This window comes from Tachyglossus aculeatus, chromosome 18 (genome assembly GCF_015852505.1).
Source record: "Tachyglossus aculeatus isolate mTacAcu1 chromosome 18, mTacAcu1.pri, whole genome shotgun sequence".
Classification (NCBI taxonomy): Eukaryota; Metazoa; Chordata; class Mammalia; order Monotremata; family Tachyglossidae; genus Tachyglossus; species Tachyglossus aculeatus.
In genome coordinates this window covers 1,027,789-1,049,204 of record NC_052083.1, presented here as the reverse complement: position 1 = coordinate 1,049,204, position 21,416 = coordinate 1,027,789, and the positions used below count along the sequence as shown (strand labels likewise).

Sequence of the window (21,416 nt, the reverse complement as noted above, 5' to 3'; positions counted from 1 at the left end):
TCTGATGGTGAGACATATGCCTGGAGGGAGGGAGTGGGGGCCATTGGAGAGGGCCACATTTTCCTCAAGCACACTTCAGTATGCTCCCATGGGTACACATACAAAAGCTGTATTCATAATAATAATAATAGCAATAGTACTTGTTAAGCGCTTACTAAGTACCAAGTGCTGTTCTATGCACAAGTTAATCAGGTTGGACACATTCCCTGTCCCACATGGGGCTCACATTCTTAATCCCCATTTTATAGATGAAGTAACTGAGGCCCAGAGAAGTTAAGTGCCTTGCCCAAGGTCACACAGCAGACACGTGGAGGAGCCGTGATTTAGAACCCAGGTCCTTCTGACTCCCAAGCCTGTGTTCTATCCACTAAGCCACACTGCTGCCCACCTGATAGAACTTAAATGACAGAACTCCAGAATCTCCCCTGAGACAACTACAAGGGTCTCCCCTGTGATTTCACAGTTGGATCTGTTGTAGGAATTAAGTTTTCTGAGGAAGGTGAGAAGTGGTTACTAAGCCTGAATCTGCATCTCAATCTCCTCCGGCTCCTTCTCCTCCCCACCTCCCCTGCACATTCAACTCTGTGTAGTTTCTCAACTGCCTATTCTTCAGACTCAAGAGGAGTGTCTGAACTTTGTAATTCTGTCTGGAGACTCGTAACCAGCCTCTTTATTTGACTGCATTCAAGAATATTTATTAAATACCTACTGTGTGCAGAGCACTGAACTGGGCACCTATCATGGATAGAGCTCAATACTGGGTGTTTACTGTACTGGATACCTGTCAGGTTCAAAGTGCCGTGCTGTATCAGGTTGAAACAACAAAAAGTAGAAGCCAAGGCCCCTGCCCTCCAGGGACTTACAGTCCAAAGGAGGAGCCCCTGGATTCGGGTTTCTGGAAGGAACTGTTGCACAGCAATGTCACAGCATACCTGTATCTCCGCACAAAGTTGTGATAATGTCTCTTCAACGGAAATCTCCTCTGAAAGAAGGCAAGTGAGACTGAGACTGAGACAGAGAGGAAGTGGTGGGGTAACAGCCCAGAGGCTCGCGCACCCACGCAGGGACTCTTCTCTTCAAAACTGCTGCTCGAGACAAATGCCTCACTCAGAAAATAGTCCACTTCTTGAAAGAAAAAAATGCCACTATTCCACCCTTTGGTAGTTTAGATGAAATCAACAACAAACTGGGACTTTATGTTCTCAGCCCAAACCTTATCCCCAGGTAGGCTCCCTGACCCCGATGTCCAAGTGGACAATTAGAAAGTCCTGCAGAACTTTGTTTCTTCTCCTTGTCTCTCTCCAGAGAGTTTCCAGACCATTTTCAGAGCCTCCCAAATAGTCTACACTGCCCGTATTTGCAGCAAGTCTGTGAACTCCAGTAGGGCATAATTGCACTGTGAGCCACATGGTTGAGGTTGGATTCTGTGGGATCCATTTTTCAGAAGAAATGTGTTGCCAAGCTGTGGCCTATCAAAATCACAGACCAATTTTCTCTGGCCAAATAAGAGGCTTGCATGCATAACAGAATGAGGGAACGCATGAAATGTTTGTAAATCAAACCAGCTTTCACCCACAGACTTTAAACCCATATTCTCTGTTGCCCGGCTGGTCGGGGAGGTGTCAGGGAAACAATATCTAGTTGTACCATCCCACCCACCCACCCAACTGATCCTTTTTGGGAAACCTGTTTAATTGGATGGAGAGAAACTACTTGTGTTGCCAGAGATGGAAACTGCTCATTTGGGGATCGGGTAGTTGGGCTGGGCAAGAGGCTGGGGTCCACAGGCTGGGGAAACGGCCAGGAAATAGTGGGACTTGAGTGCACAGGGAAAAACTGAACTAGGAGCCTTTACAAAACTGAAAGAAAATCCAAGGGCCATTACTGCAAAGAGCCATTCCTCTGCAATATGGGGTTACGCGCGTAAATCTGAAGTGATGTATGTAAATAAAAGGATGTTTACCACCACTCGGTGGTGAAGCCATTTTGACTTAGGACTAAATCATAATGATGATGATCATTTCCCGCTGAAATGGGGAAAGGTTTCCTTCCCTCAGATATTAAGGCTTGAGAAGGGGGCTCAGTCCTCTACCACCCCAACCAAGACCCCACGCATCCCCAGGGTGAGCACAAGCCCCACAGGTGGAGGCAGAGAGCTGGCCAACCTCCCCCAGAGGGCCCAGGATGGAAGTCTAATCCAATCGCATCCAGTCTGAACCAACCCGGGCTGCCAACACCAACACCACCTGAACAGGGGGTCCTTACCCAGTGGGCTTTGCACTAAGGCAGGAACAGCCTTCATGACACCGGAGAAGTAGGACTGCAGCCCCTTGTGGGCGCCCAGCAGCAGGCGGCACAGGCCCCTATGCCACTCATAGGCATGCTGCAAGCAGTGCTCAGAGGGAACATAAAAACTACCCTGTCAGAGGAAAGAGAGGAAAGACAGGTCAGGTCCCACTCCATCTTCCCCCAACCCCACCCATCCCTGCCCCGTCCATACCACAGCTCACGATTTCCCGACAGGCTCATGCTGCTGGGCAAATGCTCCCTAACTTCCCAGTAGCAGGTGTAGGGCAACTTCTAGACCAAGATACTTAGCACAGACACTCATTTTGGCAGAATTGGCGGGAAGGGAACTCACAGAGCCCGGCATGAGCTAAGAGGTTAATAAACACTCTTACTCCCTAAATAGAAGTGTGGCAGGCAACAATTTGAACCATTTAACTACCCACTTTCTGAATCAGGTGCCGCGAGCCAAAGGAATCGTGCCCAGCCACCCACGGCTGCTCTTTGCCGATAAACTGCCTCCTTGGTGCCACGGTTAAAATGTAGCAGCAGGAAGCCAGTGCTCTGGCCAGGTGAGTCCGAGTGCATCAGGCACTTGACCGCGGAACAGCTGCAATGGCTACATCTGAGAGTGCCAACCCCACTGCCAGCCTCTTGGCAAAGCACCAAACCAGTGCGGTCCTTCCACCTTTTTGCATTTCACTGCTGTTGGGTCTGGGCAGAAGCAATTCTTCCCGGCATTCACGCTGACCGCTCAGAAACCGGGCTCTGAATTTTTAACCCGAGGGAGAGCATCCAAACACAGCTCCAAGTGACTTAGAAATGTAATGGGAGGATTAGCTCAACTCCCAAATAAATACATTAACAAATACAAAAACCCTCTCAAGGCACAGCACAAAGCTAATGCCGTCACCAGTTACCTGCTTGGGAAAGTCACCAAATATTGGAAGGTTGGAACCTGGTCACAAGTACCACCGCAAGAACCTAGATGGGACCAGAGAGCTTCTCACAACTTCCCCTGGCAATATAATCGATCATTAGTATTTGTTGGATGCTTACTGTGTGCAGAGTACTATACTAAAAGCTTGGGAGAGTGCAACAGAGTAGATAGATACAATCCCTGACTTTACAGTCTAGATCGGGAGACAGACATTAAAATGAATTACAGGCAGGAAAAACCCTTAAACAGAGTTTAAGTGCTTATGTATGGGGGGTGGGGTGGGGTGAATGCCTAAGCACTTGGTGGGTATGAACTGAAGTGCTTAGGTGATACAGAAGGGAGGGAGAATAGGGTGGGGAGTTTAGAGGTTAGTCAGAGAAGGTTCCCTGGAGAAGACGTGATTTTAGTAGGCCTTCGAAGATGGGGAGAATGCTGTTCTGTTGGATATGAAGGGCAAGGGAGTTTCATTCATTCAGGAAGGTGTGAACAAAGGGTCAGTGCAGGAGAGAAGAATGTGAGCCCATAGTCCGAGAGAGAACCAGACAGTCTCACGGGCCAGCCACAGATTAGAGGGACTTTCTCTGAACAATTAACTTATCTACTAAAAGTGTTGCCCGAGAGTCAGGAACAGGAGCTCCTAACCGGGCGTTAATTTAGCAATTTACATCAGCCGGTCTCCTCCTTGAGATGGTAGGCATCTTGAGGACAGAGTCTGCATCTAATACAGTGCTGGGCCCACAGGACATGTCCAATAAATGCTCTCAATGATGATAATGATGTGATAACATTTAGATACCTCTGTGGGGATGGAGGGACCTACCACTCTTAATTAGAAAGGGAGATGGTTTATATTTCCCTGCCTTGCAGCGAATATTTTCAGTGGGCCCCTTTGGCGGCTTCTTCTTCTTCTTCATCTTCTGCCTATCCTGACCCTGGACCCAGTTGGGTGTCTCATTTAAACAGGGCAGGTTTTCAGGTTGAGTGCAACTCTCATGGGGATTAAATGATGGATTTAGCATTTTCAACAGAGGAATCCTCAGAAGATAAATTTGACCCTGCCCTCCTTTCTCTCCTTTCCCTCCAAGCAGTAGAGCGCCTGCTCACATTTGAAAGCTCCAATTTCTGGGGATCACACAGGCATCTAGAAGCCAACTCACTGCCCCCCTGCCCCAACACACACACACAAAGCTGAGAGCACCTGCAGAACAAAGCTGGTTCTTGGGCACCCATAACTGAAGCAGGGTACTCACAACCCTCTCTGTTTGGTAGAGGCACTTGTTCTTTGCTGGTGGCTGATTTGAAGGTTATTGGGTGCACCTAGAAGATACAGTGGCTCTTCACAAAGCTGCAGATGGTGGGGGCTGTTCTTTTAAATTTACTGTATTTGATGCTGTCAGTGAGGAAACAGGTAAAGTTGAGATATCGGGGTTGGAAGGTGGAAGTCAACGATCCTGTAAACTGAGCCCATGGAATGGGGATGGCTTGTAGTAGAATGGGGATGGCTTCACCCCAAGCCCCATTTCTCAACATCAGATTTCCTCAACTTCCAAAGTAAGGGAGAATTGAACTCATGGACCTGGATGATGGAAGTGGCATTTTGTGGGGTGCAAGGCTCTCTTCCATACCGTCCAAACTGAGGGAGAATTGAACTTATCAAACTGAACTACAGAGGCAGCAGTTGTGGGGTGGGTGAGGGGGGCAGGGCCTTTTCCACCTATGGAAATGTTGGCACTGCCAGGAATTGCAAGACTGGAACTGCAGTTTGGTACTTTACGCTGACCATGGACACCCAGTTCAGAGCTGGGACAAAGACTGCCCAGCTGGCTGTTCTGGCACTGATAGCCATTCTATATTTAGGAGAGAGCAGAGTGGGTGTAAGTGGTAGACCAAGGTGACACAAGAAGTCTCTACCCTCTGCATCTTAAAACAGCTGTCAAGGCCGACGGCACGTGGATTAAGGCACAACACCTAGTTTCAGGTGTCAAGACATGGTTTTGTAGCAAGCCTCTTTTCTCAAACACTTCTAATTTGAATAAATCTATTGTGTTCCCAAAGTGCTGCTACATCAATTAGTCAACTGTCTCATTTCTTCCTCCACGTCACTCCTGTGAAGGAGGGAGAGCAGGGATCTTATTCTCATTTCACTGAAGCCCAGAGAGTATGGGTGGCTTACCCAAGGTCAACCAGCAGGCCAGTGGCAGAGGTGGGAATAGAACCCAGGTCCCCCATTGTGAGGGCCTCTGCTCTTTCCTCTAAATCACACTGTCTCATAAGGAATTGTCTGAGCTCCCCTTAGGCAAGGTTTCATAGTGTCATCTACCCAACAAGCAAACGTCTAGATGACCACACAGACAGAGTATACACATGCAAACCTACAAACACCCAGTGTATTCTCCTTGGTCTGAGTTTCTGGCAGAGGTGACCGTGCCCATGGCCATTAAAGCAATTTTAAACATGTCCTACACATCTCAGAAGACAGTGAGTCCACACCGACACATCAGACAGGTGGCAAAGCCTCAACTTCTGACTATTAAAAGCCTCACAAACATCCAAGGAGAAGCGCTTTATAATTACCCCAGTTTCACAGCCCAGGAGGCTAATTATGTTTGCTTCGCCGAAGAAGGAAAGAAATAATGAGACTAATCATAAAATTACTCTGTCAGGACTCTGAAAACTGGAAATTGGAGCATTAGCAATGAGAGCAAACTATTGTTAAAAGAGATAATATTTAGCTTTTCTGTGGCACTAATAGGAAGCTTCAGCCTTTAGAGTGGATATAATCAGACTCACATTTGTTTCTAAGGCAACTTTTTCTTTTAACCAGAAGCTACCTAGCTAACATTCTCTCTTGTCTCTACTTTGGCTCTCCTCTGCACCACCTTTCTCTCTTGTTTCCACTTCTGCAGGATTTCATCTCTCTTTTTGCCTGGGCAAATCTCAGCCTCCCAAATTTTCACCCTAGGGCAGGACTTGATGGAGGGGAAGATCGCCTACCCCTGCCTTCCTCTCCCACCCTGCTGCTAAATGGGGGCTTTCCCTGATGGAGCAAGGGGAAGGGGCCACCTCCCAGGGGTGGGGGGGTAGAGGGAGGTGTGATCTGCAGATGAAGGGAATGGGGTTGGCAGACCTAGGGTATTTCATTTTGGAGGTGGGTCTCAGCACTGACAGAAAAAGAAAACAAAATCAACTAGAGGAAGCAGCTTGACACAGAGAATAGAGCATAGGCCTAGGAGTCAGAAGTCCTTGGGTTCTAATCCCAGCTATGACACTTGTCTGCTGTGTGACCTTGGCAAGTCACTTCACTTCTCTGGGCCTCAGTTACCTCATCTGTAAACTGGGGATTGAGACTGTGAGCCCATGTGGGACAGGGACTGTGTCCAACCTGATTTGCTTGTATCAACCCCAGCGTTTAGTACAGTGCCTATCACAGGGTAAGTGCAAATAAATACCTTAAATACCAAAAAGGAACCAAAAACCTCCCTGCCTGTTAGTGAGTCACAGTATTCACTGTTACACTATGCCCAGCACTTTGCTAAAAATAAAACGGATAAAGGTGATCAGATTGGACACAGTACCTGTCCCACACAGGGCTCACAGTCTGAGAGGGAGGAAGAGCAGGAATCTAATCCCCATTTTACAGAGGAAAACACTGAGGCCCAGAGAGGCTAAGTGACTTGCCCTAGGATCTCCTGACTCCCAGCCCCAAGTGAGCTCTCTCTGCTAGGCCCAGCTGTGTTTCCTTTGTGACAGATCTGGGAGATCCCTCTGCTGGTCCATTGAAGCCTCTGAGATGGATCATGGACACTGCACCATTCTAGATGTGGTAATCCGGGATGTTTGGGTAAATAATAATAGTAATATTAATAATAATAATAATGGTATTTGTTAAAGTGCTTATTGTGTGTCAGGCACTATGCTAAGTGCTCGGGTAGATGCAAGATAATCAGCTCCCACATGAGGCTCACAGTCTAGGAGGGAGAACAGGGACTGAATCCCTATTTTGCAAATGAGGGAACTGAGGCACAGAGAACTGATTTGCCCAAGGTCACACAGCAGGTAAGTGGCGGGGGCAGGATTAGAACCCAGGTCCTTCTGACTCCTAGGCCCATGCTCTTTTCCACTAGGCCTTGCTGCTTCTGTGAGGAAGCCTCTAGATTTCCCGCTACTTTACCCAAAACACCTCAGTGCCCACGAAGATCACAGGACCCTCCAACACAACTGAAGAGCTGCCAGACCTTGCCCAGGCCCACACCAACTCCTCAGAAGACTGCAAGCTCTTGGAGGCCTCTGCTCCCAGCACAGTGTGGATCCTGGCCTGGTTCTCCACCAGAATCACCCGGGTCTGATTTCAGTGGGAAAAATAAACTGGGAAATCAGCGCCCCTGTGGACACCTGTCCTTCAGGCTCCAGATTCAAAGAGGTCCTCTATCACCAACTGGCCTAAAATCACCACCAGGTGGCCTAATGTCACCACCAAGTAGCCTAAAATTACCACCAAGTGGCTTAAAACTAGAGACTGCTTATCCTAAGCGCTTAGTACAGTGCTGTGCACACAGTAAGCGCTCAATAAATATGACTGAATGAATGAATCCGGTCTACCTCTTCACAATCCCTCCAGCCCTGTGGTTTCTTAAGCGTAACTCAGCAGGGAAATTCATTTTATGCAGATGCCACTGAACAGCTGCAATTTCCTCTCATATAACAGAATATTTAAGAAGTCAGTGTGGGAGAATTCCAAGTTCCAGATGCCGTTCCTGTCTCTGCAAACACTTTCTGGATTATTCCCATTCCGCACACAGATGGCCGTAATCTACTTTACACTCCGAGTCCATCAGAGCTGATGACCCGCAGAGTAGCCGGTTATTACTTTACACGTATTTATTAAACCTAATTTCACTTGAAAGGGAAAGAGAAGACCAGTGAGGTTACTTTTTGTGAAGACAGTTAAAATATTAGTTCACATAACTGTGATTAAAAGCCACTGAGAGGATTTACTGTAGTGAATTGATTCTTAACGTGGCCAGTGGAGAGAGCGAAGTCCAGTTCTAATCCCAGCCTGGCTGTCATTTTACTCGGCACTTATTATGTGCCAAGCACAGGAGCGCATACCATACCATCAGGTCGGATGCAGCCCTTGCCCCACTCAGGGATCACAGGCTAAGAGGGTGGAAGAGCAAGTGTTTTATCCACATTTAACAGATGAGGGAACTGATGCTCAGAGAGGTTAAGCAATGTTCCCAAGGTCACACAGCAGGCCAGGGGCAGAACTGGGGCCAGAATCTTCCCTCAAGACTACACTGCCACTCCACTGGGAATGGTCCATATGGAGGACAGTCTTGGGGATGGGGTTTAGGGAGAAGAAATGTGTTCCCCTGTAAGACAAGACTCCCCAAGGTCAGCAGACCCCCCCCCCCGCCCCCACCCAGAGCCCTAGGGGGGAAGCCTCCCACCCCACCAGTACCTCAGAAGCTGCAGGCTTGCAGTATCCAGCGCCGAACACCAGGCTCTCCAAGGACATGCCAGACTGCTCTGGTCCCACCTCTGTGCTGCCCTTTCCCAGCCATGACCCCTTCCCGGGCCGGGTGAAGCTGCCAGGAAAAGTTCCAGCCCTCAGTGGCCAGCCAGTGTCCCAAGGGACTTGTCTACATTCGTCCAAGCTGGGGAGTTTGGGATGGCCCAGCCCAAGGCCCACCCCACCATGCTGGGAGCTGGGGCCAGGAACCCACCCACCGCTCCAGTTCCTGAGGTGCAGAGGCTAGCAGAGTCTGCCAGCAGCAAAGGCCCCCCGAGGCCCTCTGAGGCCTCCAGGCCAGGAGAAACCTGCAGGTCAGGCTGGGTGGGTTCTGGACCACTGCCCAATTTCTATCAGGGCCGTTGGCTGACCTGGCCTGAGCTTTACTGACATGGGGAGGAGTCCGGGGGCAGAGGGGGTGGGGGGCCCGGGTCTGGCCTAGGGTTGGGTTCCCACTCACACACCTGATCAGGGGCTGGCACAAGGCCACCAGCGAGGCGTGCACTGTGAGCGAGACCAGCGACAGGTGGAAATAGTCGAACATGATTGGAACGTAGTGGTGCAGACCCCTCCTGGGGTGCAGGTGGAGACCCAGCGTACGGCTGCTGATGGCCGGGACCCCCACGCCTTCCCTCAGCCTGGGAGAGGAGGGGAAAGGTGGGTATGAGCAGGGCCAGAGTAGGCAGTCCACAGCCCCTGTCCTAGAAGAAAGGCCCACATCCCCCCCAGGTTCTACTTCACTACCTGGGTGTCACTCAAGCATCAGTAAACCCAGACAGAGCTGGTGTTCAGCTCCACTGGGTCTGATTAATCCTGTCCAAGGCTCCCCAGGGGCAGGAAGTTACCCTGATGAGCCCCCAAGAGGGAATGCTCTGCATATAGCAGGCACTGGCACAGTGCTCTGTACATGTGAGGCAGCTGGCATGGTCCTCTGCACATGGCAGATGCCTGGCTCAGTACTCTGTATGTGGCAAACCCCAGCATGGTGCTTTGCACATGGCCGGTGCCCATCACGGTGCTCTGTACAGGGAAGACTCCTGGTACAGTGCTCGTCACCCATTAGGTGCACAGTATTGTGCTTTGTAGCCAATAGGTACAGCTTAGAACAGTGCCTCGGCACATAGAACAGTGTCTGGTACACAAGAAGCCCTTTACAAATACCATCATTATCATTACAGCACCCTGCATATCGTAGGTGCCTAATACAGTGCCCTAAACACAGTAGGCTCCCAGAACAGTGCCCTGCAAACAGAAGGTATGCAATACACTGCTCTACACAGAACAGACACCCAGTGCAGTGTTCCACACATAACAGGCACCCAATATAGGGGTATACATCAACAAGTCTCTCAGTACAGTGCTCTGCACACAGAAGGCACCCAGTACAGTGTCCCCCACACAGAAGACATCCCTTGACATGGACCTCCAACCACCCAGTACTGGAAGGCTAGGAAAGCTAAGGAGACACCCCCAGATCTGCTGCTTCTCTTTGGGGCTCTGGTGGCAGCAGACACAAAGTCTCCCGGGGGAAAAGCACCATGGGACAACTCACTGGTGCTCGCTGTCGGTGAAGTGCAGGTCCAGTTTGAGCTGAAAGTCCACTTCGCTGAGCACCTCCTCCACCTGTATGGAAAGAAGACATTTCACACCACTGAACAATAATAACAACAACAACTGTGGTATTTGTTAAACACTTACCATGTGCCAGGCACTGGACTAAGCACTGGGGCAGATATAAGCAAATTGGGTTGGACACAGTCCCTATCCCACATGGGCTCACAGTCTTAATCCCCATTTTACAGATGAGGGAACTGAGGCAGGGAGAAGTTAAGTGACTTGCCCAAGGTCATACAGCAGACAGGTGGCAGACCCAGAATTAGAACCCAGGTCCTTCTGATTCCTGGGACTGTGCTCTATCTACTAGGCCACGCTGCTTCTCCCCAGATCTTCTGAATGCCAAGGATGCCCATCAGGGATCCAGGAAGTGGCCTTCCTGTGTCTCCACTGCTACCATAGATGTGGCCAGTCATGTTCAGGACACCCGGAGCTAGGGCTTTGGGCAACAGATTAGAAAACAGAAGCAGTGAGGTGTGGTGAGGAGACATTCGCAGCAGGGAAGGTGATTCCTTGTCCCCATCGGTTTTCTAAGTCCATAATGTAAAGTCTGGGGTAAATCTGAAACCTGAGTAAAATGCATACACATACACTATGTGGACAAATACACACAAACACACACAATGTCGCTCTAGCAGACAACGCCCTGATCCAGTGGGACAGTGATATCCTTAAAATCAAAGTCTCCTTTAAAGATGTTTTCTCCAATTTTTCCCACTGCCATTGCCTGCCCCAACTAAAACCAACTGTGCCCTCTTGCCTGCTTCTGCTGCCTGTTCCCATGCATAACGCAGCCAGGCAAGTGCAGAAAAGTCTTCTGCCGCTAGCTGTTTTTCAGGTAAAACTGATCAAATAACACCCCACCCACACACATCCACCCCCACCCAGACGCCTCCACCAGCTCCAGGCCTGAACTTTCTCCAGCTGCTGCTGAGAGCGCTCCAGCCTCTCCAAGGGGAAGAGGACAGGGAGCAAGGGTTGATCTTAAATAGAAAAGGAACCACTGCAGTCCACCAGAAGTCCCAAAGCTGAGGGATTCACCTTGTGTACACATGGGGAGCCAGGAGGGACAGGAGAACCTGGGATGTCCCAGCCATTCGGGTGGCCCAAGCTTCCCAAACCAATACAGCCCATGTTGCTGATGGTTCAAGGCCACTGCCATTTCCAGCATGTCCAATGTATAAGGGAATCCCAGAGTTCCTATCCTCTAGAAATCCAACACTTCAGTATTGCAGTTTACCTACTAATGGCATCAGGGAGACGGGAGGAGAGAGGGGAGAGGCCAGCCCACTAATGTTACTCCACAAAAGTCAACAGGCCACAACTAAGGACAGGTCATGGGCAAGCCCAGGTTGGAGAAAGATCAAGTGGAGGAGGGTTTGTTTAAGGAATCCTCTCCCCCAGACCATCAGTATGACCCCCGCCCCAACTCCTAAGACTGGCCCAGCCTAGTGCACCATGAGCCCAGGGGCCTGGAGACTGGGAGCAAAGATCCTGTGGGATTTCTGAGCCAAGCTGGGAGGGACTGCCTAATGGAAGAAAGGTCGCTGCTGGATAGTGGCACGGTTCAGGCCCCAGACTGCTCACTCCCAGCAGCCAAGCTAGGAATGGGTCCTCAAAGGAAGAGACAAGTGAGAACATCATATGAGCCACATCATGAACAACCTCCCCACACGGTTTCTCCAAGAATCCCAGCGCCCCCCGCAGAGACAGAGTCTGGGACTGGTGGGCCTGTTCGTCAGATCAGGTTATGGCACCTCTAATGTTCTTGCTTTTGGGGTGACCAGGATCCGAGAGGGCCCAGGGGTGAACAGTGGGCTTCCCTAAGTGAGGCAGCATAAGCCCAGTCCATGTCGAATCTCTGGGTCCATCCTCCCCAAGCTCAACTTAGAGAGCTGAGGCAACTGTGAGCAGAGGACACAGGCTCTCCAAATGGTGAGGAAATAAAGTCACTTGATCTGGCTCAGAAGAAGGCTTGAAAGGGAGGCTGCCCCTCCCCCTGCACAATGCCTCCTTCAGGTTGGCCTGGCAACTGCTTGGGTCTGAGATGGGGGTGTCTGCAGCCCCCTCGGTAAGAGGCTGCCCAGGTGGTCCCAGCTCTCCACTCCCAGAAAACTCACCCTCTCTCCATCCAAAAGCAGGTAGGCTTTGAAGTGCATTGTCTCATTGACCTCAATTTCTTCGTTCCGGTACAGGATTTGAAAGATCCTGCTGTGCACACTGCTCTCGTGGACACAGGCAGAACTCGTCCCAGAGTCCTCTGCAAAACAAAAGCAGCATCGAGTTGAGACTGAACTCCACGGACTCCCCAGCTTGGGGGGACAGGATCACTGGTCCCCTGGCAGCACGCTGGTCTCCAGGCCCCCCATATAGGGAAGTGTGGCCCCTCCTCTGGAGACTCACTTCACTGTAACACCCCCCACCCAAGTAGCCTCACTTTCCCCTAGAAAGGCTCTTAATGTATTACATGGTTTATAACAGAAGCCCACAATCACCACCATGCTAGGGTCAGAGTCATGGACCATTCTCCCAGGGATTCTGTTTCCACGATGGCCTTCCAGTTCTTCCAAGCCCCCTGCCCAGGGATGGGTCCTTGCAGCTCAGCATTTGCTGACTTGCCTTTTATAAAATGAAACATCCCTGTGTTGCTTTTTCTTGACATTTCCTCCTGTCTAAATGTGGGCTTGACCCCCATCAATACTGGCAGCATCATCACAGGGCAAGGAGGACCACTTGCCTCATCTTCCCATCAAGAGGAGCCTGGAAGAAATGAGGTCACCCACTGGTCCTAGGGCACTTGGCGAGCCTGAGCTGAACACGAGCCTCTCTAGGGGCCCAGCACCAATTCCCAGTGTCCCAGAAAAGCACGAGAAATCACAGTTCCTGTCGAGGGGCCAGTTGAGAATGTTCCCACATTTGCTCACTGCAATTCCCTGACTCTGGTCATGGATGCATTCAGGGTCGCAGGTAACCTAGCTCCAGGCTCCTCTTTTGCTCCTTCTCATTTGCTGCCTGGCCCACTGCCAATATCAATGACATCAATTCTCCTCCCAGAAGAAACAAGCGCAATCCTCCCATACCCCATTAACCCCTGGAAGTGGTGTGTGTCAGGATAGTGGGGACTTCCTCCAGCCCGAAGCCCCTCTCCCCTCTGCTCGGACCCGTCTCAAACCCCAAGAAGTTCAATTTCCCTGCAGTGATAAATGCAAGGAAAAATACTGAGTTTATTCTTTGAATCCTAGATCACCTTTGAGCAATCCTTTCCTGCCCCAAAGCTCTGAAGACTCAGCCCAGATCATTGCTCTTTCTCCCAGTCTCCCGGAAGTTTTGGAGAAGCAAATGAAACATAGAGGAACCAAGGGAAGTCACTTGCCCAAGGCCAGAGCCCATAACTGGAAATTTTGAAGTCTAAACTAATTCTCCCCACCCTCCCCATCACCTTTGTACCATTGATTGGTTGATGATGTAGGTTGTGGGTCCCTTGGGATATGAGGGCTGTATCCATGATTTTATTCTGTTATGAAAAGGGAGCTAAAGGTGGTACTAATGAGATTGCAGAGAAGTGACAGATAGCTGGTCTGGATGCCTGCTAAATATATGCAGCACTGGTATTTCAGGTGGTTTTATGTTCTAAAGTTTCCCATTTGTTCAGATCCCAAAATGCCCTCAGCATCATTTGGATATTGTAAGCAAAAGTGGCATTGTAGGATCTGAAACAAATAATTAAGGCTAAACTGCAGTCTGGCTTGAATTCAATGCATGTCTTTCTGTCAATTCAAACCCTCCAAAATGTCTTCCCAACCAAGGCAGGGAATCAGAGCATTTACCTGCTCTCAGGGTGCAGGCCTTGGAATTCCTTTATCTCAACCTCTCCCTTTGGCTTTTCCAATCAGCTTAACAAGAGAGTTTACCTAGAATTCTTTCTGAAACATCCCCTAGATCCCCTGAGGATGAAAAGAAAGACAGATTTTCAGCTGGAAAAGTTCTACTAGGATTCTTCTCTGTGGCTACACTGGGCACCTTGCAGAGGCATCCAGTCTGGGGAACACCTCCCTTCCCTCCCCACCCTGCCCCAACCAGCATCCTGACTCAGGGCAGGTAGGATCAAATAACATGATCCCAAAAGCAGCATCTAACCAACCCTGCTGGGGATATCCACCCTCCACCATCCATATGTCCTTCTGAATGGGGCCAGGCCTGTCCAAAACGTGGAACATACATGGATGCTTCATTCATTCATTCAGTCATATTTATCGAGCGCTTACTGCGTACAGAGCTTTCTCACCTGTCTGCCCCCCAACGGAGGCCACCAGCCTGTGCGGAATCTTGGCCGGGAGTTTCAGGGACACACGCACTTGGTAATAGCTGGGGAGAGAGAGAAGAGGCACAGAAACAGAGACACAGAGGCAGAGAAGGGGCAGAGGCTGGTAAAGTTCAGTCATTCATTCAGTCAGTCATATTTGTTGAGTCTTATTGTGTGCAGAGCACTGTACTAAGCACTTGGAAAGTACAATTCAGCAATAGAGACAATCCCCGCTCACAACGCGCTTACAGTCTACAAGGGGGAAGACAGACATCAAAACAAGTAAACAAGTATCAATAGTATCAATATAAATAGAATTATAGATATATATATACACATACATCAAAAAAAGTAAACAGGCATTAACGTAAATAGAATTATAGATATATACACAAGTCCTGTGGGGCGGGGGTTTGGGGGGAATGGTACAGCAAAGGGAGTGAGTCAGGGCGATGGGGAAGAGAGGGGGAGCTGAGGAAAAGGGGGCCTTAGTCTGGAAAGGCCTCTTGGAGGAGATGAGCCTTCAGTAGGGTTTTGAAGGGGGGACGTGTTATCGTTCGGCAGATTTGAGGAGGGAGGGCATTCCAGGCCAGAGGTGGGATGTGGGCCAGGGATCAACAATGGGACAGGAAAGAATGAGGCACAGTGAGAAGATTAGCACCAGATGAGCAGAGTGGGTGGGCTGGGATGTAGAAGGAGAGAAGGGAGGTGAGGTGAAAGGGGGCAAAGTGATGGAGAGCTTTGAAGTCAATAGTGAGGAGTTTTTGCTTGATACAGAGGTTGATAGGCAATCACTGGAGATTTTTGAGGAGAGGGGTGACATGCCCAGAAAGTTTCTATAGAAAGATAATCCAGGCAGCAGCATGAAGTGTAGATTGAAGTGCTTCTCCCCCAGCTTCTAGTGTTCTGAAGCTTGGACAACAGGTGACAGAGCTGTAAGTTCTGAACAATGAAACTTCAACTCCAATCACCTTACTACAAGCCCCAACCTACAAGGGAACTCTGGAGAGAGAGTGAACCCCACAGAACTCCCAGGAGTGATTGAACCCTACAGAGTCCCAGGACAGAGTATCTCCCACAGGAACCTCAGGCCACCCTGACTCTCCATCATGCCATCAGCAAGTGGATTCACCCACAACAAACCTAGCTCCCCCAGACAAGGGCACAGCATGGTTTTCTGCTCCCCGGAACAGGAGGTTTCAGCTGTGAGGTCACTGACCCTCTCTCACTGGTGTGGCCCAGAGAGTGGTGCAAGCACTATCTGGTCTCGGGAGAGTAATCAAGCCCCCACGGCCCCTGAGGACCCCCAGGCCACTGCCACAGTCTGCCTAGCCCCTCTGGCACAGTTCAAGTGCTAACCACAATGGGCAGCTGGAAACCACCTCTCTAACTGGGCCCCTGCAAGAAGTAGCTGCAGCAACTCTCGTGGACCAAGCTGAAGTCTCTGGAGGTTTCAGGGTGAGTGACAGGAAAATCAAAATCAGAAACAGAACATAGAGCTGAGCTCAGACCATACTGGCCGCCTTCCGGGAAATCGCAGAGTGGCCGGGGGTGGGGGCCTCAAGGCATTGAACATGACGTCCAGAACTGCATCACGTCATGTAGACTGGCCTCAGGAATCTCCTCCCGTTCATTAATGACCACCCTTGGCGGCCACTGGATGGAAGGACCTCGCTCTGCAGCCTCGAGCCTGCGATGCCCACACACTGAGTCACCAACCAGCCCAGAGCCTCACAACCCCCTATCCCACCAGCACGGGCTGCCCATGCCAGCCTCTGACTCAGCAGCCCCAAGGAACAGAGAGGTTCAATTGCTGCACCTTGCTCTGTGTCTGACACATTATGGGGCCCCGCAGGAAGCCAGGAGACCTTGCAGGGAAGGGGTGAGGTGCGGCAAACTGACGGGATCGGGGGAGCCCAGGAATTGCCTCCAGTGGATAATCCTGGACTGGTCTTTCTGGGCCTCTCAGGGCAGCCTGGCCCAAATCCAACTGGGCTGGAGGCCCTGGTTCAAGGCCTCCTCCTGCTGGAAAGCCAAGACTCTAAGCACTGGAGCATGCATGGGGATGGGCTCTTTGTGGAGGGAGCCAAAGAGCCCCAAAGTAGGACTTCAAAGAAATACTGGGACATCAAGAACCAAAATAATCCACTGCACAGAGGAGAGGTGAAAGGAAAAAGGTCTTTGATTCAGAACAGTCTCTGTCTCCTCTTGTGGCCTTTGAGGGCTGGTAAGGGTGTCCTGGACATACTTGTCTGGGGAGAGCCAGGTAGAGGGAAGGAGGACAATGGGAACAGGGAGAAGGGAGACAGAGGAGCAGCAAGAATGGAAGGGAAGGAGTGGGACCAGGGGAGCTATGGGAATGAAGAGGAAAGGGAAGGAACCAAAGGGTAGGGCAGGGGATGGGACGACGGCAGGGGTCAAGTGGGGACAGAGGGACAGTAGAGGGGACAGAAGGGCAGTGGGGACAGAGGGGAAGAGAGGACGACAGGGGAATGACGTGGAAGGAGGGATGGGGGGAGTGCTCTCATTCCTGTACAAGGGAATCCAGCAATCAAAATAAGGGGCAAGCAGCCAATGAGAAACCTCTAGTTTCATGTACACCCATTTTTAAGGTCAGAAAGTGAGGGACGCAACTCTAAAAGGAAGAGCAGGGCTCACTGCCTTCCCCAGTCTTCTCCATTCCACCTCTCTCCATCACAAACCAACTAGTACTGGATGACAGAGAGTCCTGGGGTGGAAATTAACTAACCCATTCTCATATTCTGCAATACTCAGAAATCAAATTATCCTTGCCTGACAGAGATCAATGAATTGATTTGTCTGGCTCTGTCAGAAACGGTCCTCTTTGGCTTCTCTTCTCCAACAATTTTGGAAATCTCTTTGATGGACTTTGATACTTGAGAGGAACAAGAAAGTGTTTCATGACCACGTGTTGGTAGGGATGAGGGCAGCAAGGAGGAGAAAGAGAAGGAAGCATCAGAAGGGGGAGCACCAAGTAGGAATTCAGGAGACGGTGCACTGGAAGACGGGTTGGATGGGAGAGTTTGGTGGTTGGTGGAGAGCTTTGGAGTCCGGGGATCAGATGGGTTCAAATTGCTTGGCTCTGAAACACCAGGTCTGAGCACAAAAGACCAGAAAGGCTACATGGTGGAGGTTGGACTGCTCACAAGGAATCCAGAAAATACTCGGTCCAGCTGACCTGGTCAACAATACTGCCAACTGACATTTGGAAACTAAATTAGAATAGGAAAAGCATGAACTGAAAAAGCACTTCCATATTCCTACAGTCTTTTGTGTCAAAGACCTCATTTTAAATTCACAGCACCCTTGTGAATTAGGCAGAGGTTTTGTGTCCATTTAACAGATTGTAAAACACTCAGAAAGTTTGAGTGATCTGGCTGAGGTCAAGCAGCAGACCAGTGGCAAAGCTGACCCCTACTGAAAGCTCACCTCCTCCAGGAGGCCTTCCCAGACTGAGCCCCCTCCTTCCTCTTCTCCTCCTCCCCCTCTCCATCCCCCCCACCTTATCTCCTTCCCTTCCCCACAGCACCTGTATATATGTATATATGTTTGTACGTATTTATTACTCTATTTATTTATTTATTTTACTTGTACATATTTATTCTATTTATTTTATTCTGTTAATATGGTTTGTTTTGTTCTCTGTCTCCCCCTTCTAGACTGTGAGCCCACTGTTGGGTAGGGACCATCTCTATATGTTGCCAACTTGTACTTCCCAAGCGCTTAGTACAGTGCTCTGCACACAGTAAGTGCTCAATAAATACAGTTGAATGAATGAATGAATGAATGAATGAGCCTACAAAACTCTTCCATTGACATCCAGTGCTGGGTTGTGATGTATCACAACCCAGCACTTATCCTTGTTTCGGTGTTTTAATGACTGAAATAGCCCACTTCCTTGTTTTCTCTGAAGCTTGTCTCATAGCTTGCAATTTTGTGTCGCGCAGACCACCAACAGTGGGCAAACTGTGGGACTGCCAGGGAATTAGCTCCCAGCGCTGCTTAGAATGTCACTTTCCATGTGCCTGGGTTTTAAATACCACGAGGAAGACCAGGCTGTTTTCAGGCACTATTTCCCACGGGGATACTTCCCAGGAGACTGGAAATGGCACTGGAATCATGTTGGTATTTTATCTCTGCCAACAGGGAAACTGCTCGCTGGACGGGGGCAGGGTTTGTTCTCACAGCACCCGAGGTGTGTCCTGATTCTTTCAGAGAGAGTAACTCTTTCATTGAACCCTGCTGTGGCCTTAGGGGGCAGAGTTTGGCTCCGGGAACCAAGAGAGCTGGGTTCCACTCCTAGCTCTGCCTGGAGTGGGCTAATGTGAGCAAAGACCATACAGGCATTTTGTAGAGTGCTGTGCCCCTGCCCACCTCCTTGCTCGTTGTGCTCGATGCCCAACTGGGAACTTGATGGGCAGGGATGGGGGAGTGAGAGAGGCTCTGCGCCAGCCACTAGTCCTCAGATCAACTCCTCCATTCAGGGTCCTGGTCCTGAAGTCTCAGGTCTGACATTCAACCATCACTGCTGATGGGAGACTAGCGTCATCTTTCTGAATGTGCTCGAGAGAGTTTGATAAGATCATTTGTCTGCTCATCTCTCCTGCTAGGCTCTAAGCTAAGAGCCGGAAACATGTCATCGAATGCTATTGTCCTCTCACAAGGGCTCCTTTCACTATTGCACTCTCACAAGGGCTCATTACAGAGCTCTGCACACAGTAGGTACATTATCAATACTGCTAATCATCTCCTCATTTGGGGTGCACCTCCTGGAGGTGCAGAACTGTGTCACTGACTCTTCTTGTCCATTCTCTTTCTGCTACCCCAGGGCACGTAGTACCCAGTCCAGGCGGTGAGTACTACCCACTGCCCCCAGGAGTACTCAGTCAGGGCCATTACTGCCACTACCACTCCTGGGAGCCACTTCTCTGCAGGCCTAGAGACAACCATCCCCAGCGATTGGGCTTGCAGAGCTCTCCCATGTTCTCCCTTTCCAGCCAGGGAAGAAGCCCATGTGTGAGTGTATGTTTTATGTGTGCATGTGTGCGTGTGAGCCTGCAGGCCAGTAGACTTCCAGAGGGCATCTCTTAATGACTTGTCTTCCCAACTCTGAGTGAGTGCTGAGGACAACGTCACCTCCGAGAACACCCTGACATTGGCCAGTTCTCTCTGGGGCCACCATTTCCCTCCAAGATCCCCAAGGGCAACTAGGGGCCAGGGCCAGTCCTGCTCCCAAGGTCATAATTCAACAATGAAGGAGATTAGAAGGCTTATGAAATAATATTCATCATTAAGGCATTTAGCAAACACTGTAGTCTATGGAAAGAAGGTTGTCAGATTGGACATGGTCCCTGTCCTACTCGAGGTTCGCAATCGATCTTATCCCCATTTTACAGATGGGAAAACTTAGGCCCAAAGGGATTAAATGACTTGCCCAAGGTCAACCAGGAGGCTAAGGGCAGAGCCAAGATTAGAAGTCTCTTCCCAGTAGGCCACAATGTGCCTGTGTGTTCAGCAAATCCCAAAGTGGATGAGATGAGTGGGTAGGGGGAGATGAGGAGGGGCATCAAGGAGAGGAAGGGAGTGGGAAGCTCCATCTGGAAAAGCCCAGGTCCTCCATCTCCTGTCACGATACGTGCCTCCTGCTGGCCACTCTCTGGTTTGGACAAATAGAAAAGTTTCTCTTTTTTCAATCCCATCAAAGCCAAATGGCCGAATTCACAAGGAGAGCAAAGTGGCTGAAGTTGGAACACTCTGATCATTAACGAGGGAATGCTAGTCTCCTTCCAGCTGAATTGGGAGGGCGGGGAGAGAGGAGCAGGGGGCTAGTAGAACTGAAAAGTGGAGCAGAGGAGTCCGTGGACTGGTGAGTCTGCTCCATGCAGATCCCAGAGTTAAATGGGGCCACCCTAATCCATTGCCATGGGAAAGACTGGCTACCTGTACTCCGCTGCTCTGAGACTGGAGAAGTTGTTATGTGGGTAGGGGCAGGGAGGGGAGAGGAGGGCAGGGGAGAAATGGGGGGTTCTCCCCAGTTATTCAGTCAATTTAAAGTGACCTCATGGGGCTTTCCTTGGCACAGTGTCCCTGCCAGGGGACAATGAAACTACTTAGAAGCAACTTGAAATCTACAGAAAGTAGAGAAAACTGAACCCCTCACCATCTGGGGTAAACTGAATGTCCCCTCAGTAATGAATGGGAAGTGCTGTAGCCGATCCTCTTGCCAACAAAATGGGGGTGATGCAGGGACAACAGGGTTCCAGGCAGCTGCCCCCGCTCAAATCCCAGTGTATTATCATGTCGTCATCATCACTGGAATTGACTGAGTGCCTTCTGGGTGCAAATTGCTAGACTGAGAGCCTACTCAATGCAGAGTGCTGTACTGAGTGCCTACTAGGTGCAAAGTGGTGGAAAGTAGAATAGGGTTTGTAGACACAATCCCTGCCCAAAAGGAGCATGTAGTCTGGAGCAGAAGGCAAGCACTGAAATTATTTTCAGCCAGGATGAGGCAGAAAGTAGGACACAGTCTTGAGTTAGTGCCTATTGAAGCAGGGGCCCAGTCCCTTCAGCTGATTCCAAGCTTCATAAACTCCTAAATTCATAAATCCCTGCTGGCACAAGCTCTAAGGTATCTCTAGAAAGTCCCTGTCCCTGCCCTGGAAGACCTCCAAAAGTACTTAGACCCCCTGCCTCCACCCCCACCATAGGCAGCCCAGACCACCTAAAAAAAGAAAGGACAC

The 21,416-nt window shown here is 50.1% G+C and overlaps 1 protein-coding gene across 1 annotated transcript in view; it reads right to left on the bottom strand.

Annotated features, from left to right (window-relative positions):
* The window catches only part of FAM135B (family with sequence similarity 135 member B), a 51,754-nt gene that overhangs the window by 13,641 nt on the left and 16,697 nt on the right, over window positions 1–21,416 (bottom strand). Inside the window, exons 3-9 of the mRNA XM_038760265.1 lie at window positions 14,638–14,717; window positions 12,473–12,612; window positions 10,291–10,361; window positions 9,203–9,376; window positions 8,688–8,814; window positions 2,266–2,419; window positions 933–982 (exon numbers count right to left, since the gene is read on the bottom strand). Of these exons, the coding sequence (XP_038616193.1) occupies window positions 933–982; window positions 2,266–2,419; window positions 8,688–8,814; window positions 9,203–9,376; window positions 10,291–10,361; window positions 12,473–12,612; window positions 14,638–14,717 (796 nt within the window). The remainder of the gene's footprint in view (window positions 1–932; window positions 983–2,265; window positions 2,420–8,687; window positions 8,815–9,202; window positions 9,377–10,290; window positions 10,362–12,472; window positions 12,613–14,637; window positions 14,718–21,416) is intronic.